The sequence below is a fragment of the Prunus persica genome, chromosome G2 (assembly GCF_000346465.2).
Source record: "Prunus persica cultivar Lovell chromosome G2, Prunus_persica_NCBIv2, whole genome shotgun sequence".
NCBI classification, from domain to species: Eukaryota; Viridiplantae; Streptophyta; class Magnoliopsida; order Rosales; family Rosaceae; genus Prunus; species Prunus persica.
This window is the reverse complement of record NC_034010.1, coordinates 16,759,509-16,776,512: the sequence shown is the minus strand read 5'-3', so window position 1 is coordinate 16,776,512 and position 17,004 is coordinate 16,759,509. Positions and strand designations below refer to the sequence as shown.

The 17,004-nt window shown below is 38.6% G+C and overlaps 2 protein-coding genes and 1 pseudogene across 3 annotated transcripts; all 3 read right to left on the bottom strand.

Moving 5' to 3' along the window:
- On the bottom strand, positions 916-2,031 carry LOC18787022 (annotated as a pseudogene).
- LOC18784922 (late embryogenesis abundant protein 6) lies at positions 2,095-2,881 on the bottom strand. The gene is made up of 2 exons (XM_007220419.2): positions 2,676-2,881; positions 2,095-2,429 (listed from the first exon to the last, which is right to left on the bottom strand). The coding sequence occupies exons 1-2, from the start codon at positions 2,751-2,753 to the stop codon at positions 2,184-2,186; spliced, it is 324 nt and encodes a 107-aa protein (XP_007220481.1). The 5' UTR covers positions 2,754-2,881; the 3' UTR covers positions 2,095-2,183.
- LOC18784742 (uric acid degradation bifunctional protein TTL) lies at positions 5,472-8,689 on the bottom strand. Of its 2 annotated transcripts, none has more exons than XM_007218264.2 (5): positions 8,370-8,689; positions 7,494-7,551; positions 7,170-7,271; positions 6,509-6,662; positions 5,472-6,054 (listed from the first exon to the last, which is right to left on the bottom strand). In XM_007218264.2, the coding sequence occupies exons 1-5, from the start codon at positions 8,591-8,593 to the stop codon at positions 5,597-5,599; spliced, it is 996 nt and encodes a 331-aa protein (XP_007218326.1). In that variant the 5' UTR covers positions 8,594-8,689; the 3' UTR covers positions 5,472-5,596. The 2 variants fall into 2 exon arrangements, with proteins under 2 accessions (XP_007218326.1, XP_020413859.1); XM_020558270.1 differs by having other exon boundaries at positions 5,472-6,051.

The following is a 17,004-nucleotide window of genomic DNA, read 5'->3' as shown; positions in this document are numbered from 1 at the left end:
AGATTTGATGATTTTAAGGTGGCTTTGTTGTAGTTTCATTCTCCTAAAAGCAAAGCAAGGTATATATAGAGTTGACGATGTTTTCATTGTAAAACCAGACAGATGTTGGTTGGTTGGAGCATTTACGGTGTTGAAATAATTATGGATGACTCATTTATGACACATGAATTCATTATGCATAGTATAAACATTATCTGGCTAGTATTGAGGTTCATTGGTCCAATTGGAATTTTTTTTTCTTAAAACAAGCGATAATTTTATTTAAATCTAATCTAAATTACGGAAAAAGAAATTCAAACTTAGAATGCAGAATAAGGACCACACTCACTCTAACCAACTCGGCTAAGATCATGTCTGTCTCGGACACTTATGTATATAGTATTGAGGTTCATTGGTCCAACGCATGAGGAAAATGTTCTGTTCGTCCTGATATTTTACTGTCCAGTTGTGTTTTTTGCGTTCTTTCATGTCTCTTGGTAAAAGTAATTTGTAATATTGGACCCATATATGGACATGCCCATGGACCTTCCAATCTCACTTAGGCCCAACCTCTTTTACAACGAAGGAAAGTTCTTGATTTGCTTTCTATTTTTAACTTTAGGCAAATTGTATTTTTGGTAATCTGTTTTACACTTTTGCCCTTATCATTTCACTTTTGAAAATACCAGTCCTACATTATTGTTTAGGTAGCAATCAAGTTCTACACGTCTAAAATTTTTAAGGAAAATAAATGAAATAATTCGCTTTGTGTTGATTGCAACAATTTGGAGAGACGAAGATTTCCTTGCATGCGGTAGTTGCATATTGCTACATCGAATTTTATCTATTAGTATGATGAAGTTTACGATTTGAATTTAATTTTTAAGAGATGTAATTTGTTAAGAATTATATCAAGAACAAAGAAACTTCGTGCTATTAACACACAAAACATGGAGACATAACTCTTGTATCATTAGATATAAAAATATTTGACGAAAGAGGTTTTGCATACTCGAATGGCCACTGGTTCTCCTTATTACTTTCCTCTTCTTTCTTAGACGTAATGTCATTCTTGATGTTGAAGGTCTCACGGATCGCTTCAGGTGTCTTTCCATTGATCATGTCTGCCACAGTCTGACAGGTCAAATCCAACAGGCTCTTGATTTTCAGATAGTTTGCAGCCAAGATTAGGTCAAACAGAGTGCTCTGATCCACCTTCATGAACCCAGTGTCCCAGTTCTTAATGTCCACTTTGTTCTCGCCATTGACATCCTCTTCATGGTGCTTCTTGCAGTACTCGATCACCTTCTCTAGGATGATACTAGTCATTTGGCAAAGGTATCGCACCGTTGGCACAATCATCCTCCACCATGTGCTTGATGGTCTGCGATTGCATGGCCACAGCCTCCTCCACCTCGAAGGTCTCACCGTCATCACTCTTCAAGGTTATCTTCTTCATCTCATTGGAGGCCATTGATTTGCTCTTTGTAATATTAACTAAGACTTTGAGTTGAGAACTTGTGAGAGTTTTTCTTTTCTGGCTTTGGAATGGTTGAGTGATTCGAGTTTCAAAGGTTGATAGACTTGACATTGTAGCACCTTGTTCGTGTAGGAAAAGATTTCTCGTATTGGGAAACATTCTCATATTAGGAAAAGGAAAGTTGGGTAACAAAAAGGAAAGGGTATTTTTTTATTTTTTTTTTCCTTTTCCTTCTTTGTTGTTTATTGTCATATATCCTTTTTCATGCAGCCTGATTTTATGAAACCATATCAGCCAAATTTTTGATGAATTATGAAAAGAAAAGTTGGTTGATGGCTGAAATCGAAAGTTTCTTTTCCTTTTTTTTTTTTTCCCTTCTTCTTCTTCTTTACATTCATACATTATGCTTCTCAATTTTCCTAACAACTCTACTCTAACATAAAAGATGTAAATATTTTTTAAAAAATAAGTAGCACATTTAGGGAAACATTAATACATGAGAATAAAGATATAAATATCATAACATTAAACATCAATATTACACAACATAGAACGATTTTGTCTAAAATTAAATGAGAAGTCGAATTAACTCCTATAAGAAACAAATTAACATACATAGACAATATGCATGAACAATACAAATCGCATGCATATGAATGAATAATAGCTTACAAATACTTAGATACATATATAGAGAATGAATGATTGCAAAAAAAAGAAAAAATTAAGACATTGGGTTGTAAGTTGGGGGACCTCCCGATGTCTTGTCAGAAGAACGAGCCTGATGAGCTGTGTTAGTAGTATTTTCAGGCGCATGAGCTACCATTTGATGATCATGCGCAAACTTTTCTCCAGCTCTAGCAATGTCCCCAGCTTTCGCCACATGCATTGACATTGATGCCTCGGCCTCTTTAGCCAATCTCACCTCATGTGCTACATCGGATCTCGCCTTGGCTACTTCTTTCTCAGCCTATAATACATATACAATTAGAATCCACAAATAATTTAATAAAAAAATATGTAGAGAGAGATTTATTTATTTATTCGTATATGCTAAGTTTATGTGGGCGACATTTACTGACTACATATTGTGGACCATATTTTAAGACCTATATGTATAAGTCATTTCATATTTTGTAGAGATGCAGTTGGTGATGTAACCCAGAAATATGATTCATGTGCATTATCTTAGCGTAGAGTGTTGTAAGATACATACCCTCTCTTCGGCCCTGGCCTCGGCCTTGACCTTGCGCAGTGCGCCCATTTCATTTATCTTGTCCTTCACAGCCTGCATCTTGCCTTTTCTCTTAACAACAACCTTACAAAAACTTAATCAACTATAGAATGCTCCAAATGGACAATGCTCAAATGTAACATATATATAGAGATGTTTAAACGATCTAGCAGTGCAGGTGACCTCTCTCTCTCTCTCTCTCTCTCTCTCTCTCTCTCTCTATGTTGTGGATGTATAGTTGACACATGTCAAGCATGCATATGTTTACTATAAACTAGTGGGTGATGTTGAAGAGACTTGCATCAAGTGCTCTAAATTCTAATCCCCAAATGCCAATTCAAGATCCGGTTTTCAAGTTGAATAACATATAAGATTTCTAAATAAGGTCTTTCATTGAGGTATGTTTTTCAACTGGGGTTAATTCCATTAACAGCCCCCTTCAACTTTGGACTTAGTCTCACCCGATTTCATAACCATATCTTTTACCCATGACCAGGTCTTGTGTTCGAAATTTTCCTCCATAATATGACTTGTATTGAGGAAAAAAGAAAAAGAAATGTGCTATGGTTGAAAGAGTCTTATTAGTACCTGCAATACTTGTGTATTATGCCTATGCCTTCAGAAATTGTGAGTGGACTCGATTTCGTCTCAAAACAGTAACCGAACTAATTACAAATTGTGAGTCACAATTACCCTCAACGCATAAACCGCACAGTGCTAAGTACCAAAAGTTCTGCCAAAAGGATGTTTCAAATAAAAAAAACTTTGGGCTTGGACCCAAAAAAATAAAAAAATAAAAAATAAAAAATAAAAAAGAGAATGTTTTATGCAGTACAGCCAAAACTAAATATTTAGATTCATGACATGTTTACGTTGAATTAGGAGGGACTGAATTGAGGAGGACTTGGATTGAGGAGAATTAGATTCTGAATTCCTATTGAAGTTGTTTACTAAACCATATGAATTGAGGATAGTTAGATTTCGGATTCATATTGAAGTTGTTTACTAAACCATATAGAATTGGAATAAGAGTGATACTAATTCCTAAAATGTCATTATTGGATTAAAGTAGATGAAAATTTGGAAATTTTAAAATTGTGTGAGGATATAATGAGTAAAAAAAATGAATTCCTAATGGGTTAGTTCTTCATGAATTAGAGTATCATCTCCCACTCAAGAATTGAATTCCTCCAAAATCAGGAATTCAATTCCTAATTTTGTGTGGCCTTACTTTTTAATTCATTAACGTGAAATAAACACAAGAATCCTCCATAATTGAAATTCAATTCATAATCCCAATTCTAATACTTGATTAGTAAACACACCGTCACAACATTTATATGTGCGGGGGAATCAATCAGCAAGAATGTCCTTAGCCAGCTTATAATTTTCCGTACGAAAGCAAGCTTGCATCAGAACAAAAATAACAAACAAATCTGATTCTGAGGTTTCTCCTGGTAGGATGAGGAGCAAATTAACCGACGTTGGCCAGCTCGGGCAGTGCTAGATGCACTGATCCATTGAACAGAGTAATTCTCCAAAATGAAGGAAACTGTTATTTACATTTATTTGGCTTTAAATTTTCAACATAAACTGCAAATGTTTCCCACCACAGGTGGATTCCCCCTTCCTTCCATGACACCGAGGATCGAACTCAGTGGGGTTTCTTTCCTTCAAAAAAAAAAAAAAAACACGCCACAAAAAGAAGGAAAAAAGAAATTGAGTTTGTCACCAAATCGACGCATTAAACAAAAGTTTGGCTTTGCTGGTGTCTTGATCAAATAAGTCGCTGGCCGTATCCTCTGCTCGGGTAGCTCTGTCTACAACGACAGAAAGAGAGACAAGAAGAGAGTGTGGCGGGTCTCGGTACCATCAACGACAAAATAAGACACAGTTCTAAACCCACCAAGAAGCACGTCAAGAAGCCGAAAGGAATTCTGTGACAATCTTCTTACCTCAATAGCTCAAAGTTGCAGCAAGTATACACATGTTGTGTAAATTATATGCATGTAATATCCGTAATTTATGCGCACATATTTGTATATTTGCAGTGGTGTTTAGTTTAAGACCCCGCCAACTGAACAGCAAAGAAAGCCAAGACCACCACTTCGGCTGCCAACAAGAATTTTGAGTGGTGCAAGTAATCTTATTCAAGCAAGATATGGCGTCTGGTCCACAATGGTTTATGGACTCCGCAGTTAAAGCCCAGCTAAGTGAAGCCATGTGATGATTGGGCTCAAAACCCATATGTGAAGTGAAGTGGACTAAACCCATCAAAATGGGTGTGCAAATCAATTCACCCAATATCGGTTTCCACGCTTGATGGATTTGAGCCATCTCAAATTTGAACCATGTCGGTTTGAATCCCTTGTTTAGCTTAACCAATTTCATCCCCAAACACTAACATCTCCATACCCAAATCTCCATCCAAATATCCATCACCATAAATCAAAAATTACTCCCAATGAACTACGAGTTGGCTTGATTACAAGTTGGCTTGATTCCGTCAAAAGGATACGTAGAAACTTGGTATTTGTTCCACGTACAGCCACAAAACCAAACAAATCCACTTTCCCCCCAAATTGTGTTTTCTTCATAGTTTTAATTAAGGGTGTTTCTTTTTTGATGTTTGTTATAAAGGTTTGTAATTAAGAGATACTGTTATCTTGAATGGGTCGAACTCAATTAATAAAAACCTTTATTCTCTTCGAATATTAGTGAAATTGTGTTGGGAGTTCGTGTCAACAACATTATTTCATTTGTCTTATCAGCACTACCACACGGAGAACGATATTGTTTTCCATTAGAGTTTATCTTCTTAAAGATTTTAGTTCACATCAACAAAGCTGTCTTTTGACTACGCACATCCAACCAGAAAATATCATGTAAAATTACACATAAGCCTAGCTTCCACGGTACGTTGTGAATGAGAAAGGTGACAGCAGCAGAGGAACATGAAAATGTTCCCACTTCTGTGACTCTCTGATTTCAAACACGATAGAAACATAAGGAAAGAACCCACCCGGGTAGTACTTACCTGTGTTAAAATTTATCCTGTATATGCCTGGGTTCACTACATCAACTATGCTCATCAACTGACCAATTCGACCATCATTATCCGTAGTTGAACACCCAAGACACAGCCAATCACCTACATCTGACTCACCAAACATGGGACGAGGTTGAGGACCCTTCCACATTTCCAAACGTACCTCAACACCGGCACCTGGAGATCCTTGAGAAACATCCAAGACATGGGTTGTGATGGGTGGACGGGTTCGAGGTGGAGCTTGAGATTTTTTCACAGATGAAGCATCGGAAGCAGCAGTTAGATGCGCTCCAATAACGCTCACACGATCTTCTAGGGTTCCAAAAAAACAATAACATTAATTTAGAAATTGTGATTTTTTTGGAGAAATGAGAAAGTTGAATTAAGAATTCTCAAAAGTTTAAAGTTGTATGTCCGCTGGAAAAAACATACCAGATATCTGTTAGAAAGCAAGAAATGGGCACAAATTAACAGAGCAGTTCAAGTAGCTTTGGGTTGAATTAAGAGGGAAATATTGGTAAAAAAAAAAATGTTAAAGTAATATCATACTCGGCCTTTTCCAATTTTTCCACAGGGCACATTATGTGAACTTAGAATAAGTGATCCTAAATAAGCAGTATGACTACTCAGGAAAGTTGTCATAGTATGTTATTGTAAAATAGACAATCCTAATACTGTGATACAAGCAAAGCCCGAAACTGCATAAAAGCATAATGAGGAACTGAAATTACAATTATGGAAGAAATGGAAAAGAAATCAAAAGTACCTTCCACTTTCTTCGCAAGTGTGGGATTCTTGTTGCATGTGGAGGTAACATTTTCTTTGGTTGAAAAGAGCTTCGCAAGACGGAGTTCCGTTATTTTCATCTGCTCCTGAGCTGCAATCTCAAACTCAGCTATCGGCCTGTTTGGATATCGTTTCTGCAATGAGGAAAAGTAAATTTATTAATTGAGAAACAATTTATGCAAAGTCTGTAGAGCATGGTCCTTGCAAAAGTGGTATCGTTCTCCCCATTCCACAGGCATCACAAAATCAACATCAGAGGTCTGGTGAATATCTCACATGGCCTTTACATTTCATTGTCTGTTGCCAAGCATAGTATGTATTTGAACATGGCCAAAAATAAGGACAATAGCAACTGCTCTTCAAGTGTTGGTCTTTGTTTACTGCATTGCTAATAGAAGAACAATGTTTGTCATTGTTTGATTTCATGGCGATTGCTAAAACGCAGGATATCTCATTTACACAATTTCTTCAGAGAGGGTCACATTCATCATTGATCTCTTACTTGTCCAATTGCATAGAAATTGTTGGTTAAGCTCTTTATCGAGGCAAAAGTGAGCTGGTTATTCCAGCATCCCATACTAATTTATTTGCTGCCAAACGCTGTTTTGGGGAGATATTGGAAAAAGTGCTTGTAAAATTACCTTCAACTCAGAAAGTATCCCATCAGTACTCTTTCCAGATGCACAAATTAGAAATATAAACCCAAACTTCTGCCTGTATTTAGCATTCCATTCAGACAGTTCCTACAAAATCCAGGTGGATTATAATAAGTAACAAAACTTGATCATAACATTCAAATAAACAAACAGAAATGGAAACATCAAATTATTTTTCTTTTTCTCACTTCTGCAAACTATTAAAACAGGAAGAAGCAAGCACAGCAAAACCTTAAGTACATTTGATTTCTTTTGAAGGGGGAATAAAGGCTTAAAAAAATATTCATTAAGTTTCTGAAGCACACAAACCTGCAAGCTAGAATTAGTGGCAGTTGCAAAGGCAGTTGCCTGCTCTCCCTTACTCCACCTGCAAAATTATGTCTAGACCTCTTAATTCAATAGAAGTGCATATCTAAAAAACCTGGAAGGAGAAAGAAAGGCAGCTAAATAGCATCAATTAGGCAACACTCAACAAGGGCAGTCGTCTTTTCGTTGTTCATATATGTATTTATATATGCTGACAAAAAAAACTACAAGGCGTCTGGCAAAAAATGAAACTTTAAAGGCCTGGTCTTGATGGTAAATGAAACCCAGCCTAAACACAACTTGGTGTAAGAAACTGAGGACTGAAATGGTCAACCCATTTGTTTAAAACATTAAAATGTAAACTAAAGAAACAACAGCATTAGAATCTTAACTGAATATGATACTATCACTAAAAGCACCGAGTAACTTGTGCCCAGTAGTACTGAGCCATCATTACAAAGTTAAATTAGAACACAGTAAGTTAAATACAAATTCAGAAAGAAATAAGGTCAAATAAATAAGTAAACACAGTAAGTTTCAGCAAGCCAGAGCAAACCCATTGATGACATGAACCAACTCAATCTACCAAAACCCAGGAAGATATTGATGAGTTTAAAACCCGAACTGGGCTTCTCTGTAGGATACAAAATAACCATTTCTATTTTAATTGCCTTAATTGAAGGTTAGGAGGAAGGGGAAAAAAGTGCTAACAATCCATCTGATCAGCAATGGTGTGAAAATTCAAGTACCCTCAAAATCTTTATATAATTTATGTAGATTTCATTCATGGTTGTCAAAATTTAAACAAAAATTTGTAAATTAGTAACAAATAAAGAAAATAAAGAAAATAAATAAGAAGAAAAGGTTAAGCAACTGAACTGAGCAGAGGTGGCGTTAGAAGAAGAAGACGAGTGTCCGATCTGAGGATGCGCAGAGAACGCTTGGATCCAAGCATGGACATCAACCTGGTTGAACCAAATTTCTCTGGCCGCCGTCACAGCTTCGTCGAGAGATGAGAAAGGGGATGCCTTCGCCATTTCTTTGGCGAATTTGGTGCTTCCACAGCATGCTAAGAACTCGTCCTCCTCAAATTGTAATCCCATTTTTCCCTTTCTTGAATAGATAAAAATAAAGATCTTCTCTTCTCTACTACGAGACTGGACTCTGGAGATTGAGGGGACAGTCGAATGGTGATGACAAGAGAATAACGAACGAACTATATTTGCCTCTTATAATTAGTTTTTACATTTTGCTCCTTAATTAAATTTTTCATTCAAATCATCCCTCTATTCTTTATTATTCGTCAAATTGAGCCTACGTTACCTTGTGACTCCGTTAATATTACCGTTAATGTAAGGGCTAAAATCGTCAATTTATGTGGCAGGCAAACATGGGCTTGGATTCCATGTGGACAACAAAATAATAATTTTTTTTTAAAGTACCTTTAACTCACACACACAACACTAGGGGTGGTTGCGATTTGGTAACTGCGAATTTTTGCTCAAACCGCAAACTGACCGACTATTTGCGGTATGGTAATTTTTGAAACCGCAAAAAGCAGTCACTTATCGTGAATTAGCAAATAATGCACGGAACCCTCTAAGTGATCATCGCCTAGTGTGGGCAAGGGTAGGCACGCGACACTTAACAAGGCTTCTTTTCTTAACTGACGGCCTTCTGTCGTCATGACTGGAGCCTCAACAAGACCGTCAGAATCAGAATAGAGGGGCACATGCTTGAATTCCTCCAGTAGAACACAGTAGGGACGAAAAATGAAGTTCTCAACATCATCTAGGAGCTCCAGAAAATTTTGACCATTCCTTTGCATTCGCCGGAACCACCTACAAACCAAAAGGAGTTTTTCTGACATGTAAGAGCCCTCACCGGAATCAACAAGCAACCTAGCCCGTGGGGACACAGCTTTCCCTTTGAAGCGCTCCTATAAGAATACTTGCAGAAAGCTAGAGTTCATGAGGATTTCCTCAACCATAGTTCCCATTGCCCCTTTCTCAAGAAACTGAACCTGGTCAAGCAAGCGGTATAGGTGTCCCAAGAACATGGGGGCTAGAAGAATCACGCTGCCACGTGCTATTGCCAAGGCCAAAGGGAACACCCACTCATGCAAACAGTTTTGGGAAAAATCGCAGAAGATGAATTTCCCAAGCCATAATGATATAAGCATCGCAAGACGACATGGCTCATTCCTGTTAGCATCCCAAGAATACTGTATCCAATTGCTAAATCGTAGAGAGGTGCTGGGGAGCAACTGGGGCACCCTTCCTTAAGACCTCAAGCTTCTGTCTGTCCTCGTGAGTCTGTGTGACGTTGAAAGGATCTTGGCTGCCGCAAATGGGGAGGTGGAAAATGCTAGCCGCATCCTCAAGCAGATAAAAGTGTGCGTCTCGGTACCCCTTCGCCTAACCACGTGGCGAAGCATCTCAGCTTCAATAAGGATGTCGCATGGTTTGGAGAGGAAGATGACGTCCAGCATCCCCGAGCGGCATAGGATGTCATAAGTAGACAGGTCTTTTAGTTCACAGTCAACCCACTCTGACCAACCATCGCTAGTGCTACATGGATATTGAAAAAATAAAGGGACTACCGGAAACATGCCATTCTCTATGCAACACCTTGCTATAGATGCAGGATCAACCATTGGAGCTATTTCCGGCGCTGGCTCTCCGTCCATGACTGCGTCTTCACCAGCATTCTTAAACAAAAGAAGGGGTCTCCCCCTCTTCAACATGTCATCCAGTGAGTAGAGGTGATCCCTAATGATTGATAGCAGATCAGCGGACATCATGATAAAAATTGGCAAGTGATGGACCACTGAAAAAAAAAAAAAAAAAAAAAAAGGAAGAAATAATAAGAGAAAAAAAAAAGGGAAGGGGTCAAAAAACATAGCACACGCGAAATATGTGCCAAGTATGACAAGATAATCTCATGCCAAAAGAAGTAGTTGAACAAATATTCAAGCAACATGCAATTTATTACTCAAACCCATGGCAAGCAAAATTCTCGTTATGTGATGACAAATAATTCTCATGGCAAGCAAGTTTTCACCCAATAATGGAAAATAAAAATAAAAATTCCAAGCGCTACAAGACACGCATTCTGTCAATCTTTATTTCCCGCGATATAGAAGAAAGCCCAAAAACCAATCAAGCACGTGTTTCACAGGAAGAACGAGCTTAGGCCAAGCACCAGTTTATAACTATTCCTACAAAGTCAAAAGAAAGACTCACGATTCCTGCAAATGGGCAAAAACTACTTATCAAAAGACCCAGATAGAAGTCTAGACGCCCAAGTTACGAAGCCGATGCGCTCAAAGCTTCCAGTAGCAAGAAATGCGATGAAAGCTTCCGGCACCTTTGCTTTCCTATGCTAGAAATATATAAATCTACAAACACAGAAGCAGTGGATCATGCAAAGTTACCCTTTTTTCTCCATCACAGAGGGGCCCAGCACGCAATAAAGAAATAAAGAAAGGAAGAGGAGCAATCCATACCAACAGTGCCTCCTCACAGTCTCATAAGTACCCTTCTAGCAGCTTGCAAAAAATCAAAAAAAGGAGAACCCCAAAACTGATGTGAGCCCTTCCTCGCTAGCGCCTACGCCGTGAGTGCCTTCATTACGACGTTGACAAAAGATGAATGGGTCAAAGGGGTTAGGAGCTTGGCTGCCAAAACGGAGAGCAAAACACATGGGTGTAAAGAACCCAACAAACTCCTCAATAGATTCAAGAAAAGACAGGAGAAAATGACATACCTTGTTAATCCCCCAAAGGATGGCTTCATATGCACCAAGAAAGGAGGAAATTGGGGATTCTAGAATAAAAGCCCGCACGAAGAGGTCTCCTCTAGCGACGACAAGTGGGTTTCTTCATATTTGGGGGGGTGACGGAGTCGGTTTCGACTCGAGCTCCCTTCTCGTGGCTAATGACTGGTGGTTTTTTGCTCGATCTCACTCTCTTTCTCGCTCTGAGTTCGTTGAAGGAAGGAAAGAGAAGGAAGAGAAGAGTGATGGAAAAAGTGTTGTTCTGGTGCGCGAAAAGAGGAAAGAGAAGAGTAAATAAATAATAAATAAATAGGAGGAATGAGGAAGTTGGCTTTGGGAAATTGCAAGTAACTGCTGGAATTTAATTTTTGGGTTAGGTTTAATTATTCGGCCCATTCTAGCACCAGTCCATGGCCCTTATAATTAAGGGGGCTAATGTTGAGGCCCAAAAAATTCAGGGTTAGGCCTAAATAAATTCTTGGCCCAGTGTGGCCTTATTAAGAAGAGACCCGATTCGGAACAGTCGAAATTCGTCATGCACACTTGCAAGAGCCACGACCACGTACCATGCCAAATGAATATGTCGCCCGTCACGCTAAGAATTGAAATGAGGCTATAAAAGGGACTGGCTCTACAAGCCCATGCTAATTATTTCATCAAGCATCATATCCCTTTTCAAAGAAGATAAAATTCAAGCACGCCAATCGATATGCAATGCCAAACAAAAAATCATTATTTTTACACATACCCACATTATAAGCTTAAGTGGGCCAAGCTACGCAAATGTTCGAGGCTTGTTGAGTGGGTTGTGGTATGGATGGTAACGAGCATTCATGAGGCCCATTGATGAGTCGAGAAATTGAAGTTTTGTGCTGCTTGGGAGCCCCTAAGGAGAGAAATAGGTAGCCCATTACTTTAGAAAATTGGCCCATCACCTTAATAAAAAAATGGTCTATCACTTTATGAGGTTGGCCCATTCCCTTAGTACGCTAACCCATCACTTTAGGAAGGCCCAGATAACCAAGAAAATATCTGAAAATCTCCAGCACATGGCTGGAGACAAAACAACGACAGAAGCCAAAAGCCACTCACGAAGGAAGACTGCTAGGAGGCTCCAATATATGGCCAAAAGCAAACTTCAAAGTAGATTGTCCAAAAAACCAAAGAGTATTAGTGGGTGCAAGTTGCTAGGAGAAAAGACACCCTTCAAACTAATACCCTTACCTATTTCTCTCTCCTACCACCTCTTGCCATGAAAGAAGGGAGGAAAGAAGGTGAGGTGGTAGCCAGAATAGGAGTTTAACACTGAAGTAGCTGCAAAGAGGCCTCCCAAAAATCTTGTCTTTGTGTGTTTGGACAAAGGAATGATTCACAAAATAGGATGAATCAAAGGGAGAGAAGAGAAATGAAAGGGGAGACTTGGCAAAATTAGAGAGAACCCATTCAGATTTCTTGGGAAGGAGGAGCTTCCAGCGGCTATAAAAAGGGTATCTCCTACACATTAGAACCAACACACATCAGAAGAATAAGATTCACCTCTCATCCTTGAAACCCCTTCAATTTCGAGCCCTATTCCTCCATCTATGCCCATCCTCTCCTCTAGCAAGCCATTCCAGAACCCGACAAACCCTTTGTCGAGCTGCCGAAAAATTACCCAAAGCATCCACTTTCCCACCCTAACCTCTGTCTTTGTCTCTCTCATGCTAAACTCATGAATGCTTAGCTTCCATGCCACAAGATTTTCAAGCCAAGCCAAGAATTTATCTATAAGCAACTGTTGGTTTCATTGATGAAGAAGACCAAGGTGTTTCCTAAGGCTCAGCTACCCTTTTGAAGCACTCTTGGGGTCTGATTCTTGAACTCAGACTCAGAGGCAATTTCACACATTTGGCTCTTTACAGCAGCCTAGGTTCATCAGCAGCTGCCGGAACGAAAAAGCCCCTACATAAATATCTAATTTTTTGACACATGTTGATTAACTTAACTTGTATATAACAATATTAACTTTTAATAAATAAATAAATAACAAATACCCAACAACCACTAAAGCTCCCACACCCACCCACCCAACTTGTTAGCCATCCCACATGATCGGCGACAACCACCTCCCCTCTTGAGGCCGACAAATCCTCCTTTCCTCTTTTATCTCTATGTCTCTATGTGCCAATTCAGATATGGATCCCAAGATCTCTGTGTAAATGATGATCAACAACAACATCAACAGGTGGTCTAAACAATATTCACGAAATACTCCAAACTTTCCAAGACCATATTGGCCTCAGACAGTTTCATAAGTAAATCCTTCGGGATGTTCTTCATACCTCTCAATGGTCTTAAGGAAGAAGCCAAACCCTCAAGCATGTCAAGCTTTTCGAGCTTTGCAACCAATTTCTCAAGCGTGTCCCCAAAGCTTCAAAAAACAGAAAGTGTTTGGTGATCTATTTTGGTGAAGCAAGCAGGATAAATGTTGCACATTTGGTCCTTTAGTTCGGATGTGGCCGAGACAGTCTCTTTCACTCCCATACGGTAGATGGAGCGGAACAACCTAGAGATTTTCACGAAATACTCCAAACTTGCCACGACCACATTGGACTTCAGACAATTCCGTATGTAAATCCTTCGGGTTGTTCGCCACCACCTCTCGATGGTCTATTCACAAAAATTTTCCCTATCCTTCTCATTGCACTCTTTTGTTTTGAAATTCTGAATCCAGACCATTCAAATATAATTTCAAAACCCAAATTCCTATTTCTTTTTTCTTGAAAGTTTTGTTTTTTCTTGATACATTTTATTTCTCTATTATGATTTCTCTTTTCTTTTTCTTTTTTTTCTTTCTACCCATTATAAGTGTTTTAGAGGTTGGCGGTGAAAAAGCCATCTCTTTTGTTACTTTCACTTTTGAATTCAGACCTTTCAATTATCTAAACCCTTTTCAGCAGTTCTTTACTTCATGTTTCGATAATTTGATTAATGACTCTCAAGTTCTACTCTTCCAACTTTCTAGTGCTAGTTTTTGCCATATTAAAAAAAAGTTCACTATGTGACCACATGTAGAGTAGTTCATTTTACATTAGAAATTCTGAACAATCTCCATTTTACACCATGCAAGAACCAGCCTTGAAAGATAACAATTCATAGACAGATTTAATGAATGGAGTTCCCAAGTACAACGTCAAAAACTGGCTGTTGATGTCAAGAATCTTGGGGATTAGGGCGTAACAATGCAAAGAATTCTTCTTCTGTTTGGCGATGGTGTTGCCTTTTTCAGACTTGTGAGAATCCTGTCATGTTTCTTGATAATGTCAAGAACAGCACAAGGTGTGATTGCAGTAAAATAATGCACATTTCCCCCCATTCCTTGGATACAAAACTGATGTCCCACATGGTGCTGTTAAAACCTTGCCAAGCCGTGCGACTATACCTATTTTGACACATGGCGCCTTATCTCTAGTCGGGTCCCTTGATTTTTTAATAAATAGTATAGCCGCCCAGCTATACTCGGTTTTTTTATAATAAAAAAAATAGTGCAGCCATGCTACTATACTCGGTCGAGTCTCTTTTTTTATAAATAGTATAGCCGTCTGGCTATACTTGGGTTTTTAATTTTTTTAAAAAATAGTATAGCCGAGCGGCCATAGTCAGTTTTATTAATTATTATAAAAATAGTATACCCGCACAGCTATATGTATTTTGATATGTGGCGCCATATCGCTAGGCATCTTTTTATTTTTATTTTTTAAATATAAATAGTATAGCCAGGCAGCTATACGTAGTTTTTTTATAAAAAAAAAATTTTAAAAATCATATAGCCACGCGACTATACTTATTTTGACATGTGGCACATATTCGCTAGGCGGGTCCCTTTTTTTATTTTATATATATATAAATAGTATAGCCGCACGGCTGATGATCTTGAGATGCGCGTTGATCTTCTCAAACTTTTCAAGCTTTGCAATCCACGTCTTAACTTCTCAAGCATGTCCCAAGAGCGTCCAAAAACAGTCGGTGAACCAAGCGGGATGGATGTTCCACATTTGGTCCTCCAGCTCGGATGTGGTCAAGACAGTCTCTTTCACTCCCCTACGGTAGATGGTGCAGAATGACCTAGAGATTTACACGAAATACTCCAAACTTGCCAAGACCACATTGACCTTGGATAGTTTCGTAAGTAAATCTTTTGGGTTGTTCGCCACCACCTGTCGATGGTCTTAAGGACGTACCCAAACCCTCACGCAACCCTTTTGTTGGTTTTCCAGCTAAAGCTAAACCCTTACGAATTCTTATGTTGAGTTTTTTTTTTGTTTTTTTATGTTAGCAATGAGAAACCCATCTCTTTTATGAGTCTATATACGAAACTTTTCCTTACACTTCAAATTACACTCTTCTGTTTTGAAATTTTGAATTTAGACCCTTCATATATAATATCAAAACCCAATTTCCTATTTATTTTTTCTTGATACCTTTTATTTCTTTGTTGTGATTTTCATGTTTTTTTTCCCCTTTCTATCCTCTATAATTGTTTTAAAGGTTAGAAGTGAAAAAACCACCTCTTTTATTACTTTCACTACCTTATTTTTATTCTTGAATTCAAACTTTTCAATTATCCGAACCCCTCTTTGTAGGTCCATACTTCATGCAAGAACCATCCCTTACAGATAACAACTTATGGACAGAACTTGAAGAGACAATTTTGATGAAAGAAGTTCCTAAGTACGGCTTCAAAAAATGGCTAGGAGTGAAAAGGATTTTGGGGATTAGGCCGCAACAATGCAAAGACCGATGGGTTAGGTGAACGGACCCCAACATACTACTGGTGATGTTTTATTAAATCTTTCTTCTTATGTTTGGTGATGGTGTTGCCTTTTTCAGACTTGTGAGAAGCTTGTTGATCTAGTCAAGCTTTTCAAGCTTTTCAACCAACTTCTCAAGTGTGTACGTAGAGCGTCCAAAAATAAAAAGTGCTTGGCGATCTATTTTGGTGAAGATAGTAGGATGGAGGTTCCACATTTGGTCCTCCAGTTCGGATGTGGCTGAGATAGTCTTTTCCACTCCCCTACGGTAATGGAGCTAAACAACCTAGAGGTTTACACGAAATACTCCAAACTTGCGAGAACCACATTGACCTCGGACAGTTTCGTAAGTAAATCCTTTGGGTTGTTCGCTACCACATGTCGATGGTCTTAAGGACGCAACCAAACCCTCATGCAACCCTTTTTCTAGATTTCTAACTAAAACGAGGAGGTGGAATGTTGATGTAGGACCTTTTGAGCCCATTTGTTGGAAAAATAGAGTGGAGATGGATGAAAGAGATGCACCCATTCCACCCACCACAAATGACCTTACTGCCCAAAATGCCAGATAGCCAAGCCACACTAAGACCCCAAAACTCTTTAAAAAAACCCGGATATGGATTTGGTTGTTGAAGAAAAAGAGAAAAAGAGGGAGAGAGAAGGAGGAGGGGTAGGGTGGGCTTAGTAGTTGTCAAAGAAAGAGGGAAGAGAGAGAGAGAGAGAGAGAGAGAGATGGGGGGGGGGGGGGGGAGAGAAGGGGTGGGGGAGAGAGAAGAGACATAGGGTGGTTGAGGTTTGGGATAATTTTTTTTTGCTTTAAAAATATTATTATTAAAGAATTCTTCATATTTAACCCCAAAAAATTTTTATTGCACACATGAACACCAAAAGTGGGTATCTCACTTGTCACGTCACTAAAGATAAAATAGGAAGAGAAAGGTTTAAAA

What these genes read in the sequence shown, in the direction of transcription:
- LOC18784742 (XM_007218264.2), bottom strand. Translation starts at nt 8,593, where the DNA reads ATGGGATTACAATTTGAGGAGGACGAGTTCTTAGCATGCTGTGGAAGC. An exon ending in TCTAACGCCACCTCTGCTCA is followed by an intron (nt 7,552 to 8,369) that starts GTTCAGTTGCTT and finishes ATAATTTTGCAG; the next exon opens with GTGGAGTAAGGGAGAGCAGG. An exon ending in GGATACTTTCTGAGTTGAAG is followed by an intron (nt 6,663 to 7,169) that starts GTAATTTTACAA and finishes TCCTCATTGCAG; the next exon opens with AAACGATATCCAAACAGGCC.
- LOC18784922 (XM_007220419.2), bottom strand. Translation starts at nt 2,753, where the DNA reads ATGCAGGCTGTGAAGGACAAGATAAATGAAATGGGCGCACTGCGCAAG. An exon ending in AGGCCAGGGCCGAAGAGAGG is followed by an intron (nt 2,430 to 2,675) that starts GTATGTATCTTA and finishes TATGTATTATAG; the next exon opens with GCTGAGAAAGAAGTAGCCAA.